Below are 16,344 nucleotides of genomic sequence, written 5' to 3'. Positions count from 1 at the left end.
GTTCCCAACTTTTTTCGACGAATTCCTCCCTGAATAAACATTTTCATTACTCCTTAATATACTATATAGTAGAGGCTAAACCATACAAAGACCATTTCAAATTGGGTCTTATATCACCTTCACAGGTTAACCACATGGACAAATATGTTTTTTCTTAATTTAAAATCCCCCCCGGTTGGGTAGCACTGTATTAGCCTATAGCAAGTAAATAATCAAATAATCAGTCATAACAGATACCAGTCATATACATATGTTGACTTTGGTATATTCCTTCTATGCACGTTACCAAAATGTTGTAACAGGCGAAACGGGTTGCACCATTTCGAAATTTTTGCAAACAACCGAAAGTCATGTCCTAAATTTTTTGATCCGTTGGAAGAGTCATGACATGTACCTGCCAATGCGTAATATAAGGAAACGAAAAAAAACACACTATTGGTGCAGTATAAAAAGCGAAGCTCGCCACCAAGAAAACAAACGTTTTACAATTTTGACGGAGTTCAATTAGAAATCGTCATGAAAGTATATTTTCTAGCGACGTTGCTCGTTTTAATTTTGTTCCTGGCCGACGGTGGGGCCTGGTTCTGGTACGAATAAGTTTTGTAAACTAATTTGTTTAGCTCTTTGAAAATGTTTTTTTTGTGTTTTATTCAACCCATAATTTTGCATGATCTATTTGTTATCATATTTTCTCACGAACTACGTATTTTTCAGGCGGAGGCGCAGAAGAAGACGTGCACCCAGTAAGATTATTTAATACTTTTTTCATTTTATATTGTTTCGTGATACATTAAAAAATATATTACAGTACGAATATAGACTGTTTCCTTTTTCTAACTTTTAACAGTTTTACAGCACTATAAATGAAAAGATTTCGGTAACGATTAGAATAGGACTCAAGTTTGTTACGTTAAAACGGATCAAAAATACTTAGATTGCTTTTGTTTTGATTCCAGAGAAACAAAAAATGTTGGTCAGCTTGAACACTAAGCCTGGCGTATTGCGATTTATAAATGGCCAGTTATCCTGCCCTGGCATATAATTCATTGTAGTTTATTTTATAGGTGTATTATTTATAGGTGAACCTTTATGCCAGTTACCTTATTCTATATTTAGCACACTGTCGATGGGGTGCTTGGGGTCCGTACGGCCCATGTTCCAGGTCTTGCGGGGGCGGCAGTCAAGTTCGATCCCGTAGCATTGCACAACATGCAGCAAACGGAGGCAGTGGCTGTGTTGGCCCTTCGACTCAATCACGCAGCTGTAACATAGGATGCTGTCCAGTAAGCTGCGTCTGGGGAGCTTGGAGTCCTTTCGGATCATGCTCGGCACCTTGCAACGGCGGAACCCAAACTAGATCCCGAAGTCAACAGCGCACGCCCTCTTGCGGCGGTTCACCCTGCCGCGGCCCAGCAACGGATTCGCAGTCTTGCAATGCGCAATGTTGCCCTGTTGATTGCACGTGGGGAAACTGGGGTGATTTCGGTGATTGCTCCGTGACTTGCGGTAGTGGAATGCAGGTCAGATGTGCTTGATGTTTTTCGATTGAGCTATAGGAGCTTTTTGTTTCACAATTGCTATGCTACAACTACTTCGTAAAGTTGGGAATTTTTTTAGTTTTAACTACAAATAAATGTATGCAGAAAGTAAAGAGAAATGTAAAAAACAACGTCACAATGGACAAACATAGGCATTTTTTTTATTGTCGGCATTATATGTTTTTTATACATCTTTTACCATTTGAAAAGATAAAACAATGACAGAAAAAGGTTTCGTGTGTTTTTACTTCTTACGCTTGTAAACTAAAAAAAATCTTTTCTGAATAATTTAGGTAATTAAAACGTATTTTGGCGTTTGTTATGCTACATTAAGAAAAAAATTTGAACGAGCTACACACCAAACTTCTCAATTTGAAAAAAAAAGTTTATGCTCTGCAGCGTCCACTAAGGGTAATTCATATATATATATATATATGCTTATAATGTAAATTTAGTAAGCAAACAATTTTTCAGATATCCATTCCCTTTGTTGGAAACTTTAATATAAACTATGGTTAAAATAGTGTAAATTTCTCTTTCAAAGGGAGGTAACAAAAGAAAACAGACTTATTACGGACCCCCTACTTTAAACATTTAACTTTGCCCCATAGGAAAGAACAAGAAGTAAATCTGCAGCTTCTTGCGGTGGATCTGAATGCTCTGGATCAGAAAAGGACACCAGGTCTTGCGATGGGCCATGTTGTCCAGTTGATTGCCAGTACAGAGATTGGAATGATTGGTCCATCTGTTCTCACGTATGTGGCGGGGGCACACAGGAAAGGGTCAGGGAGCTCATATTTAGTGCAGAGTGCGGAGGAAACTGTGAATCTTCGGTGGAAAGTCGACCTTGCAATATAGGGTGTTGCCCTGTGAATTGCTTGTGGGATGACTGGTCAGCATACGGGGAATGCAGCGAAACATGCGGTGGAGGAACACAGGTGAGAGTTTAAATTCCAGACTTTCAATCCAGACTAATACGTAAATAAGGCCAAAGACGAACAAATACATGTATAAAACTCATTCAAGTTTTCATTAACAACATATACATGTATAAAACCATAGAATTTTTTGCAGCTGTCGACAAAACCTTTTTTTCGTTGACCGGAATAGCATGCAAGGAATTGCCTTTTCGTCGATTTTATTCTAGTTTAAATGTCAGTTTTTCGATTGCATTTTAACCCATTGAAATCGGTAGGGTGGGGTGGGCGCATTTTGTTTTTTTGTGGTTACTTTTTATAATGTTTGTTTAATTTTGATTCGTGTCATAGGATCGTATCTTACTTCTATCAACAACCATTTTTCTGCTTTAAAGGTCAGAACTAGAGGTAACACACCTGCATCTTGTGGTGGTTCTGACTGTTCTGGTTTAAGTGAAGAGTCAAAGGAATGCAATACCCAATGCTGTCCTGTGGATTGCCAATACGGAGACTGGAACCCATGGTCTGAATGCACATTGGCCTGTGGTGGTGGAACACAAGACAGATTCAGAGAGATTGTGTCTGAAGCAATATGCGGCGGAGAATGTTCATCGTCTGTTGAAAGCCAAAGTTGTAACCCAGAATGCTGCCCTGTCGACTGTGTATGGAGTGATTGGACAGAATGGGATGAGTAAGTTTCCCAAAGCATTCTTATTTGATACATAGCTGCAAGCGGGCCCGAATTTTTTTCCAATGAAGCCTGTAAGAGAAATTTGCCAATACATAAAAAAATAACGACACCAACGCGGTCGAAAGTGAAATCAGTGCTCAAGTCCATTACTTCCCAACCACATTATAATCATAAAGCCCGACCTGATTAAAAATAGTGCTCAAAAATAAACTATTTAATACGATAACGAATTTACCATACGGAGGTGTAACATTACCAATGTATATGTGCTACATCAGATAATGATACAATTGTCAAATCGCTAAGTTTGACCCTCTGGCGACCGAAAATGATTTGCATTAGGCCGAAATTTAAGAACTTTTAACTTAATGTTTGTTGATTTTTAATAATTCTGACTTCCTAAGAACAAAAAAATGGTTTGACAGGATTAAGCAAGTTTTCGTTTTTCCCTAATTTTATCTTAATGTGTCATACAGTTGCAGTGCGACATGTGGAGATGGTACGCAGAGCAGGACCAGATTTGTCGTTTCAGCAAGTGATTGTGGTGGTACGGATTGCACAGGTCCTGACGAACAAACTCAAACATGTAACGATGGATGCTGCCCAGGTAAACGTCTTAAACAGGGACTTTCCTTTTGTTGCTTTTATTTTACTTGACGATGAAAACAGTAACTGTCGAAACAAAATAACACTAACCGTCAGCAATTTACCCGATATTCAAGTCTTGTCGTCTCCCGCGATATTCAGCGTTTTAGTGTTGCCCCTTAGAACCGTGTATAGTATAGCCAAGGTCTCTTTTGAACTTCCAAGTATAAGAGTTTTTAAAGTTGTGGTTCTACCAAAGCTTTCTGAATGAGAGAATTTTATGTTGCGTTTTCACCGTTTTAGGGGTTTTAATAACAATCATATGTGTTGAAAAAGAGTCGTAATGCTAGTATACTAAATTCTAACACTCAAAAACACCTTAAGTCAACTCGAATGGCACAGAATATTATGCAGGAAACGTGGCTGTAGGTTTATATAAAAACGTTTAGTTGATGTTAAGACGTTTTAAATGTCGGCTTGTGAAATCTAGACACTATTATCCCGTTTCCATGGCCGTTGGTCCGATCGGACTTTTCCGCTATTTCAGTCCGCAATAAGGAATGACTCAGCATTTTTTTCAGCGGTTTCGCGGACCTCCTCGCGAGGAGGTCCGATCGGACTTTTGAACGTCCGATCGTACCAACGGTTATGGAAACGGGATATATGTTCACACATGGACAAAAGTTCTGGTGTTGCTCTTATAATCAAAAGTGCTTGTGTACCCCCTTTCGTCATCAAGCTCTATAACACGATATAATTTTTAAAATATACGACAAATATAAAAATACCTAACGACATAATAATACGATGCCGTAGTTCTAAAACACTACTAAATAGATCTTTAAGAAAAAAACACAATGATTTAACATAATGTCACCCAGGGTTTTTTTAAGGTTTGGTTTGGGTGACCGCTAAGTAGTTTTAAGAGACCGCAAGTGTTTCATTTAAATACCAAAAAATAGCCATAACACTGATGTCACCAACAGTGATATACTAACAGTGATAAATAAATTGTTTCAGTCGATTGCGTTGTTTCTGATTGGGGAGAATGGAGTGCATGCGAACTTGGCTGCAATGAAGCTGAGACCTCGACTCGTATGAGAAGTATAATATCAGCAGATGAATGCGGAGGACAGGAATGTCCTGTCGAACTGTCAGAAAATCGTGGATGCAATACTGTTTGTCTCAACGGCGGTTTATATGACGATATGACTTGCCAATGTCCAGAAGGATGGACTGGAGAGTGCTGTGAAGAAGGTAATAATTACAAAAAGTGAAAAATCTTTTAGACATCTTTATCAATTGTGAACATTTTAATTTATAATGTAAATGTCCTGAGATCAGAGTTGGAAACGGGCCTAAAATAGGTGGCGAACCCGGACTGAACCTGACAGTACAAGCCCAAACCCGGCCCAAACACGAATCGATTTTGAGAAACCCGTTTAGGTCCGAAAGTTTCATTGACATGTCTATGCTAAGGTGTCTCAGGAAAGACAAAGACAACAAACACAGTAGACAATAATCAAAAAAAGTCCAACAACCAGCTACTCAGCTAGTATATTTTTTTGAAAAAAAATACTGACACATAGTGTGAAGTCTTATTTTTGAAAGAAACCTAAACCCGACTTACAATTCTCAGAATTCTGTCTGAGATAACCAAAGTACTGGAGTTGTTGATTTAAAACACACCCTTCATGTAAAACTTCCCTAAAAGCACAATTTAACAATTTTAGGGGTAGCCACGTCGGTCTGCATCTAATAACGAATTCTGTTGTAGGTTGTTTTGTTGTAATGGTTTATGGGCAACAAAACTTTTAAGGTTCATAATACGTCATACTTGTATTTTCAATGCAAGATGATTAACGAAGTTGCTATTTAGATGTGGATGAATGCCTTGAGAGAACGGCGGAATGTAACAGACTTGCATATTGTGAAAACACTGTAGGAAGTTACAGTTGCATCTGTATTTCGGGATACACTGGTGACGGTTTTGATTGCACAGGTAAGTGGGTTCTGCAAGGCTTTGAGACTTCTTTAAATGAACGATATACTAAAATTTGTAAAATCGCCTTGGGGAACCCTTGGAAAATACAAATGGCATCGTGTGTTGGCACACTTGGTGTAGAGTCTTGCGCGTAATGAATACCTTGATTTTAGTGTCACTCATCAGTAAGACATGGATATTTAGAATTTACATCGTATAGCATTGTATTAGCCTTGTCTTTCCTGGGTTTATTATAGTTAGTTGTTCTCGAAGTGAAGCATTTTTGTTGTGACTGCAAAAATCTTTTCCTGTCCCCGCTATGTGACATTATGTTAGGGTTTTCTTTTTAGGGTTTTTCGTAAAATATTTTAGTTAATAGTCCTATACCCGAAAAGGTCTCGAAACACATGCTTTGTATGGTTTGACTTGATTGTAACTGCGTAAGGTCTAGCCTGTTGCTAACCGCACGTTAAAAAATCAGAAAAATGACTTATGTTGCGATGAATCTGTGTACTCTTCCAAGATATGACTTATCTCAAAGGTTGCACGCAGTTATGTCAATTAAACTTGTTTTCAGATGTAAATGAATGTGATGAAAATCACAACTGTCCAGAAAACACCAAGTGTGTTGATCACATCGGCGAATATTCTTGCGTCTGTGAAGACGGGTTTGAAGGTTCTAATGCAAACTGTCAAGGTATTTTTTTGAGCTTTAAACGACAGATTGTTATGCCTTAAATGCAAAGTTATTTTATCACTCTACCTAATCCGCAAAAAACGTTTCTTATAAACGAAACAGAAGGAGATAAAAGTTAAGGTCATAAGTCAATTAATATATCAAGAGTATGACAACAAAGGCGCGTGATATAAAGTTTACGACAAAACTTATGTAATTGTTGTGGAGGTGGCACAACTTAATGTGTGTTGCAGACATTGACGAGTGTGCCCGGGGAGTTCACAACTGTCATTCAAACTCGTTGTGCGAAAACACAGATGGTGGGTTTACTTGCACCTGCAACGCAGGATATTCTGGCAACGGAACGCATTGCATCGTTGCACCATAAACCTGATCCGATACCGACCCTGAAATTACAAAAAATTGTTTTACCATTACACATATTGCATAACATTTCACACCACAAAAACCTTAAAAAATCATATCATTTATATATCATATAGCCAGGGTTGCCATACCGTCCTTATTTCTAAGATTTGTTCTTATTTTGACGGTTTTTGTCGTAAAAAAGTATGTTGTCCTTATTTCTAAGAAATGTCCTTATTTTTGACTTACGCCTTCTTTTGTCTTATTTTCAACAATTACAAGTCAAATCCCTGCTATAAGTAAAAGTAAACCTAGACCTGAGCTGTCGTGAGATGCACGAAGTATTTTATATAAACAAGGAGTTGCTGGAACGAAATTGTTTCTGGCCAAAATATTGCATACGATATGTCATGGCTCGTATAAATGCAAAGATTTGTTCAAAAACGTTTGTTTCGTTTCGTATAAAAAGTTAATTTTTTGGTTGTCCTTATTTTTGGTTTTAAGTCGATGGCAACCCTGCATATAGCTGTCATCCAGTCATTGTGTTTGTATTTGTGGCAATAGATATAAGTATAAGTACTATAGGTACCCTAATCTATAATTGTTGACCTAACGATAAATCAGTTTTCCAAGTAGTCACAGTTTCCAAAAATTTTCTGATTATTTCTATAAAACATCATGATCATTCTAATTTGTTCACAACGAAAAAAATTATTCACATCATATAGCACTGAATAAAGTACACATGCAAAGTTTATGACTAATTTTTTTCCAAGCGTACACAATAGACAACAGAATGAATTTTACTCACAATGCAGTATTTTATGTTTTCGACAATGTCTAGGGTAATTTTAATTGAGTATGTTAAATTGGTGAAATATAGCGTAGGCGTAACCTAAACCGGTAAAGAGTTAGGGTGATGCAAGTGTAGTTCACATCGCACCTAAATGATTTAACTTTGGCGTCATACTTGCATTTAACTTTGGCGTCATACTTGCAATGACTTTTTGACAGCTAACGTTTTGATTGATATCCTGTTTAATAGTTGAGAAAATGGTTGTACTTCGATGAGAGCTTTTATGTTCGGAATTTTCTTCCACTATTTCATTTACAGAAGACTATTTACAATCTGCATGCAGCTTATCATTTATTGGCTCATATGCTTTTACTATTTACAATATTATCAAATTCGTCTCTACATTAAGTTTACAAATAAACTGTAAATGATAAAGAACACGAGTCAATTGCATGGATTTTTAAATGGTACTGTTTTTGTTCTGCTTTTAATTTTGTTTTTAACTTTAAGATTGCAAAAAAAGACAGCACATTGAGCTTATGGTATAAGTTGTCTTACGAAAGCAAACAGATTAATTAACAGCTTGTTGACACTGTAAATGTTGGCGTGCGTCTGTTTGTTGTAACATGACTCATTGACTGGTGTCTGAAAGCTTTGGACATTCTTGAACTTGATTTTAATCTTTAAGCTGAGTCAATTTCTATTCTGAAACTTGTGCTCCATCCAGTTCTTTGTGTGTTGCATCTGAAGCTTTGCACAGAATTTTTGTTGTGTAGGAAACTTGTTTATCTTTACAACTGTCTTTAAACTCATATGACGCTGTGTCGGAAAATATAATAAGTCAGAGAATTCTTGTTCAAATCGATGATTTGCATTCGACTTTCGTTTTTGTTCTTGCGTGCATTGTTAATATTTTAAATCTGCGATCTGTGTTTTATAAATCCTGCCAACAAATTTATGCACATAAACTCACTTTAGGAGAACTTTGCTTGTTAAAATTTTAATAGCTATTGTACCCAGTTATAGCTTGACTAGCGCTGTGGCACGCAAGGTTCACCTAACAATGACGAGGTTATAAAATTACTTTAATAGGGAAGAAGGAAATTCATACACCAATTAACTATGCTCAAAAGAAAAAAAATTTGACTGCTTGATTTGTTTCACATTTACTGGTGACATGTTTTCAGTCAATCTTTAAAATTCTATATTTTTTCCAGTTGTACATGTAATAAAATGTTGTAAAACAGGAAAAAAGTGGCAAATTGCCATTTATAAACTTTGTTACCTCATTAACGACACTATCTAAGTCGCTGCTTTATGGTAATAGTTACGTTATAGAAACTGATGGTAACTTAAAACAAAGCAGGAATCTAATCCATTTTGGTGTAAGTCCAACCGAAAATGCATTTGGTCACGAATCTAATTAATTTTTTGGGGCACAAATACTATGCCAGTTGCATAAAACAAGGAAGCGAAAGTGTTGGCTCTCAAATTAATTTAATGTCAAAGCAAACAACTTTCTGCCACTATTTCAAGTTTACAGTATTTTTTGCCAACGTTTGTCAACAAACTTCTATTTTGGTATGATAATAATTTGACAAGTTCCAATGCGTAATAAGGAAACGCAAAAAAAACACTATTGGTGCAGTATAAAAAGCGAAGCTCGCCACCAAGAAAACAAACGTTTTACAATTTCGAGGAAGTTCGATTAGAAATCGTCATGAAAGTATATTTTCTAGCGACATTGGTCGTTTTAACTTTGTTCCTGGCCGACGGTGGGGCCTGGTTCTGGTACGAATAAGCTTTGTAAACTAATTTGTTTAGCTATTTGACATGTTTTTTTTTGTTTTATTCAACCCATAATTTTGCATGATCTATTGGTTATCATATTTTCTCACGAACTTACGTATTTTTCAGGCGGAGGCGCAGAAGAAGACGTGCACCCAGTAAGATTATTTAATACTTTTTTCATTTTATGTTGTTTCGTGATAAATTAAAATATATATTACAGTACGAATATAGACTGTTTGTTTGGTCTAACTTTTAACAGTTTTACAGCACTATAAATGAAAAGATTTCGGTAACGTTTAGAATAGGACTCAAGTTTGTTACGTTAAAACGGATCAAAAATACTTAGATTGCTTTTGTTTTGATTCCAGAGAAACAAAAAATGTTGGTCAGCTTGAACACTAAGCCTGGCGTATTGCGATTTATAAATGGCCAGTTATCCTGCCCTGGCATATAATTCATTGTAGTTTACTTTATAGGTGTATCATTTATAGGTGAACCTTTATGCCAGTTACCTTATTCTATATTTAGCAAACTGTCGATGGGGTGCTTGGGGTCCATACGGCCGATGTTCCAGATCTTGCGGAGGCGGCAGTCAAGTTCGATCTCGTAGCATTGCAGTACATGCTAGGGACGGAGGCAGCAACTGTGTTGGCCCTTCGACTGAATCACGTAGATGTAACATCGGATGCTGTCCAGTAAGCTGCGTCTGGAGAGCTTGGAGTCCTTTTGGATCATGCTCGGCAACTTGCAACGGCGGAACCCAAACTAGATCCCGAAGTCAACAGCGCACGCCCTCGTGCGGCGGTTCACCCTGCCGCGGCTCAGCAACAGATTCGCAGTCTTGCAATGCGCAATGTTGCCCTGTTGATTGCACGTGGGGAAGCTGGAGTGATTATGGTGATTGCTCCGTGACTTGCGGTAGTGGAATTCAGGTCAGATGTTTTTCGATTGTGCCATAGGAGCCTTTTGTTTCACAAATGCTATGCTACAACTACTTTGTAAAGTTGGGAATTTTTACTACAAATAAATGTAAGAAGAAAGTAAAGAGAAAAGTAAAAACAACGTCACGATAGACAAACAAATTTTTTTTCAGCATTATATGTTTCCTTATACATCATTTACAAAGCGAAAGGATGAAACAATGACAGAAAAACTTATCGCGTGTTTTACTTCTTACGCTTGTCAATTAAAAAAATATTTTTATGAACAATTTTGGTAATTAAATCGTTTCTGGTATTTGTTATGTTGTAATTAAGCAAAGAATTTAAAGTAACCACAAACCAAACTTCTCAACTCGGAAAAACAGTGTATACTCTGCGGCGTCGAATAAGGATAAATTATATATGAATATACTGTTGCTGCCAGGCAAAATGTATCAACAAAATTTCAGCTCTTCCGGCAGTTTTTGTTATTCTAATATGCCAACGCTTCGATGTCCCATACAAAACACCTTCATCAGGGTAATGACATAAATTGCAAACACAAATATTTATAAAGCGAAAAGAGCGGCTAAACACACACACAAAAAAGGGGCGGTGGTAAAAAAGGGCCACTCTAAAATACGCAATCTACGCAATCTACGCAAGCTATACGCAATCTACTAACAAAAACTAACTAAGATGTTGACGGTTAGTGCTATTAGGGTCAGGGTGAGGGTTTGTGATACAATTAACTTTATAATTTAATTTCAGATGCCTTTCAGGTCTCATTTTCTCTGCAAGTGTTAACATGCGGTACCATACAGTGTTTAGTACCACTCTCAACACATATGAGAATATTAAGCCGAACCGGACATCTAAAACTAAATTATAGTGTTAATTTTATTATAAACCCTCACCCAGACCCTAAAAGCCCTAACCGTCAACATTTTTCAAAGTTGTATACGTTTTATAAGTAGATTGCGTATTTTAGAGGAGCCCCTCAAAAACGCAGTGCGCACCAATGATCGAGTGATAACACCTATAGGTGAGCTATATAGCTCAATGGTGCAAAAGCGACCGATAAGTTATCGGCATTAGAACGTCCGTTTTAACGGTCATCGTGTTGGTGTGGGAATGTATGTTCCACGACTCCAGGAAACCTCGCTTGTGAAAGTCGGTTTCTCTCGCTAACACTTGGGCGGCAGAAAAGTGTATGGTGTGATTGAGGACAGTAGCATGTTGTGCTAATGCCGACTTTTTGGCATCTTTCTTGGCTTCATCCCTTTCATGTTCTTTACGGCGCGTATTGAAAGACCTTCCCGTTTCGCCAATGTAAATCTCGTTGCACTGTTCACATGGGATCGCGTACACCACATCCCTTGCCGCGTTTGTATCAATGGGGTCTTTGGGGTGCGACAGCATCTGACGTAGGGTGTTGAGTGGCTTTATCCCTACCGAGACCCCAAAATCGATTAACATATGTTCTGTTTTATGGACTATTGGCAGTCCGTACAGCAGTGGGGCAGAACCATCGGTGCTGTGCAACTGATGAAACATTGTATCCGAAATGCATTTTCGTTCTTTATGCAAGATAGCGACAAACTTGTTGAGAACTGGCTCCGTTTTTCGGGTCGGGTCACGTGGCAATTTCCTGTAAGTATCAGAATCGCGCAAAAGCTTATAAATCTTGTCGTCATACTCCTTGCGGTCTAGAATAACAGTACTGTTACCTTTATCCGCCAGTAGAATGGTAATATCTTCGTTAGCTTTGAGGCTCTTTATTGCACGCTGATCGGCTGCTGTAAGGTTGCAGGGACTACTCTTGTGACTCTTCATGCAATTGACAAGCTTGCTCTGTATGAATGTCTTGACGTGCATCGGCAGCGAATTATATATGCTTGGGATGTAAATTTATTAGGCAAACAATTTTTTATATATCCATTCCTTTTATTGGAAACTTAAATATAAACTATCGATAAAATAATATAAATTTATCTTTCAAAGAGAAAAACAGACTAATTAAGGACCCCTATTTTCAACCTTTAACTTTGCCCGATAGGAAAGAACAAGAAGTAAATCTGCAGCTTCTTGCGGTGGATCTGACTGCTCTGGATCTGAGAAGGACACCAGGTCATGCGATGGACCATGCTGTCCAGTTGATTGCAAGTACGGAGAGTGGAGTGACTGGTCGATCTGTTCTCACGTATGTGGCGGGGGTACACAGGAAAGGATCAAGGAGCTTATATCTAGTGCTCAGTGCGGAGGAAGCTGTGAATCTTCTGTGGAAAGTCGACCTTGCAATATAGAATGTTGCCCTATAAATTGTGTGTGGGATGACTGGTCAGCATACGGGGAATGTAGCGAAACATGCGGTGGAGGAACTCAGGTGAACTTTTTTCTACCTCGTGTTTAAATGCCAGACTCTTGTATATATTTTGCATCAACCCATTAAACCGATTTTTTTGGTGTTGCATAACCGATAACGCCAGCAAGCCTTTCCATCGAATTTTCGATTTGAGTTTAAATGTCAATTTTTGATTTAGAAGTAAACTAAAAATACTTACGGTAGAAGGCCACAGACGTCAAGAACGCAATGAATATTTAAAAAAATCGGCCGACTAATATAAACAAATTACCAAATATTTCAATAACCATTTTTTATTTTGTAGATGAGAACCAGAGGTTACATACCTCCATCTTGTGGTGGTTCCGACAGTGAAGAGTCAAAGGAATGCAATACCCAATGCTGTCCTGTGGATTGCCAATACGGAGACTGGAACCCCTGGTCTGAATGTACATTGGCCTGTGGTGGTGGAACACAAGACAGATTAAGAGAGATTGTGTCTGAAGCAATATGCGGCGGAGAATGTTCATCGTCTGTTGAAAGCCAAAGTTGTAACACAGAATGCTGTCCCATCGACTGTGTATGGAGTGATTGGACAGAATGGGATGAGTAAGTTTCCCAAAGCATTCTCATTTGATACATAGCTGCAAGCGGGCCCGAATTTTTTTCCAATGAAACCTGTAAGAGAAATTTGCCAATACATAAATAAATAACGACACCAACGCGGTCGAAAGTGAAATCAGTGCTCAAGTCCATTACTTCCCAATCACATTATAATCATAAAGCCCGACCTGATTATAAATAGTGCTTAAAAATAAACTATTTAATACGATGAAGGATTTACCATACAGAGACGTTAAATTAACAATGTATATGTGTTACATCAGATAATGATACAATTGTCAAATCGCTATAGGTTTGACCCTCTGACGACCGAAAATGATTTGCATTAAACAGAAATTTAAGAACATTTTAACCTAATGTTTGTTGATGTTTATTAATTCTGACTCCTGAGCATAAAAAATTGGTTGACAAGATTAAGCAAGTTTTTATTCTTCCTAATTAATTATGTGTCATACAGTTGCAGTACGACATGCGGAGATGGCACGCAAAGCAGGACCAGATTTATCATTTCAGCAAGTGATTGTGGTGGTACGGATTGCACAGGTTCTGACGACGAAACTCGAATATGCAACGAGGGCTGTTGTCCAGGTAAACATATCTTCCTAAACAGGGACGTCCCTTCTTTTATTTCACCTCACGATAAAAATTTTATTTCACTTTTCTTGTATTTTTGCCGAGAGAGAATATCTACATTGTGTACCCAATATCTCTTTTACTCTAAATTTGCGCGGGCCCAAGAAGCTTTCTAAATATTTTTCTGTGTTGCTTTTTTAACCGGTTTCAAACCAAGAGTTTTCGAAAACGATCATAGGCCTGTGTACAATACGTATTGTTTCGAAAAGTGTCGTAATAATGCAAGTAAACTGACTTATAACACTCAAAAACATCTTTAACAATAAGTAAACCCGAATGACACAAAATATTATACAGGAAACGTGGCTTGGGATTCTTACAGAAACGGTTATTTCATGTCAAGATGTCTCGAATGGTGGCTTGTGAAATTTAGTTCCCCATTTCGCCATCAAGCTCTCGAAAACGATAGGATAGTTTAAACACAAATATTTTGCGACATATCTGAAAACTCCCACACAGTTCTGCGCCTTGGAAAGGTGGTTTCAAAACACTCCTGAACAGTTTCAAGAGTGATTTTAACGATAACTTGTTGATCACTAACAGTGGTAACATTTTTTCAGTTGATTGCGTTGTTTCTGATTGGGGAGAATGGAGTGCATGTAAACTTGGCTGCAATGAAACCGAGACCTCGACTCGTATGAGAATTATAATATCAAAGGATGAATGCGGAGGTCAGGAATGCCCTGTCGAACTGTCAGAAAACCGCGGATGCAATACTTTCTGTCTCAACGGCGGTGTATATGGCGATATGACTTGCCAATGCTCGGAAGGATGGACTGGAGAATGTTGTGAAGAAGGTAATAGTTACAAAACGGGAAAAATATTTTAGACATGTTTTATCAATTGTGAACATTTTAGGTAGTAATCTAGATGTTCTGAGATTAGATTTCTAAAAGGGGCCTGAAATTATAGTGCCCGAACCCGGCCCGAACGCCAATCGTTTTTAAAAAGCCCGTTTATAGCCCTGAAAGTCGTTCCCAAAAAGTGGGTTTATCTTGTTCCCTAAATGCACATTTAAACAATTTTAGGGGTGGCAACGTCGGCTGCATCAAATATTGAATTCTATTGTGGGTTGTTAATGGTTTATGGGCAACATAAACTTTAAGGATCATAATACGTCATACTTATATTTTTCAATGCAAGATGATTAACGTAGTTGCTATTTAGATGTGGATGAATGCCTTGAGAGAACGGCGGAATGTAACAGACTAGCATATTGCGAAAACACAGCAGGAAGCTACAGATGCATTTGTATTTCGGGATACACTGGCGACGGTTTCGAATGTACTGGTAAGTGGGTTCAGCAAGGTTGACTTTAAAAGAGCGATAAATTAATCTTTCCAATTAGCGTGGGGGAACCATGAAAAATAGAAATGGTATCGTGTGTTAGCATATTTGGTGTCAAGTCTTGCGCGTAATGAACACCTTTATTTTACCGTCTCCCATTAGTAAGATATGGATATTTTGTATTTATATCGTATAGCATTGTATTAGCCTTGTCTTTCCTGGGTTTATTATAGTTAGTTGTTCTCGAAATGAAGCATTCTTGTTGTGACTGCAAAAGTCTTTCCCTGCCCCTGCTATGTGACACCATGTTATGGTTTTCTTATTCCAAGCCCGCCATTCTAAATAAATGCATAAAATGTTTCTGTGAATAGTTTTAGACCCGAGAAAGGTCTCAGAAACACATGCTATATTTGCTTTGCCTTGATTGTAACTGCGTCGTTAGGTCTAGCGGCAGTTGCTAACCGAGCGGCAGGTTAGAAAATCAGAAAAACGGCTTATGTTGCGAGGAATCTGTGTACTGTTCCAAGTTATGACTTAGCTTATGGATTGCACTAAGTTATATGTTAATAAAACTTGTATTCAGATGTACATGAATGTGATGAAAATCACAACTGTCCAGAAAACACCAAGTGTGTTGATCACATCGGCGAATATTCTTGCGTCTGTGAAGACGGATTTGAAGGTTCTAGTTCAAACTGCCAAGGTATTTTTTGGAGTTTAAACGACATATTTTTAAGCCTTAAATGCAAAGTTATTTTATCACTCTACCTAATCCGTAAAAAAACGTTTCTTACAAAAGAAACAGAAGGAGATAAAAGTTAAGGTCATAAGTCAATTAATATATCAAGAGTATGACAGGAAAGCCGCATAACACAAAGTTTACGGCAAAACTTATGTAATTTTGGAAGAGGTGGCACAACTTAATGTGTGTTGCAGACATTGACGAGTGTGCACGGGGAGTTCACAACTGTCATTCAAACTCGTTGTGTGAAAACACAATTGGTGGGTTTACTTGCACCTGCAACACCGGATATTCTGACAACGGAACGCATTGCATCGTTGCACCATAAACCTGAACCGATACCGACCCTGAATTTACCAAATTTGTTTACCATTACACATATTGCATCACATTTCACACCACAAAAACTTTAAAAAAATCAAAACTGTCATATATCATACAGCTGTCATC

At 37.9% G+C, this 16,344-nt stretch overlaps 1 protein-coding gene across 1 annotated transcript; it reads left to right on the top strand.

Annotated features, from left to right (window-relative positions):
* The first annotated feature begins 516 nt into the window (after positions 1-516).
* Positions 517-16,222, top strand: LOC145219887 (SCO-spondin-like). The gene is made up of 17 exons (XM_080087189.1): positions 517-522; positions 1,080-1,520; positions 2,150-2,476; positions 2,851-3,146; positions 3,623-3,753; positions 4,752-4,988; positions 5,611-5,733; positions 6,293-6,412; positions 9,471-9,499; positions 9,836-10,276; positions 12,324-12,650; positions 12,934-13,217; positions 13,690-13,820; positions 14,426-14,662; positions 15,033-15,155; positions 15,736-15,855; positions 16,089-16,222. The coding sequence occupies exons 1-17, from the start codon at positions 517-519 to the stop codon at positions 16,220-16,222; spliced, it is 3,507 nt and encodes a 1,168-aa protein (XP_079943315.1).
* Positions 16,223-16,344: the final 122 nt, after the last annotated feature.

The sequence above is a fragment of the Phallusia mammillata genome, chromosome 3, assembly GCF_965637545.1.
Source record: "Phallusia mammillata chromosome 3, kaPhaMamm4.hap1.1, whole genome shotgun sequence".
Classification (NCBI taxonomy): domain Eukaryota; kingdom Metazoa; phylum Chordata; class Ascidiacea; order Phlebobranchia; family Ascidiidae; genus Phallusia; species Phallusia mammillata.
Note: the sequence above shows the minus strand (reverse complement) of the source record. Positions and strands in the feature narration are given on the sequence as shown.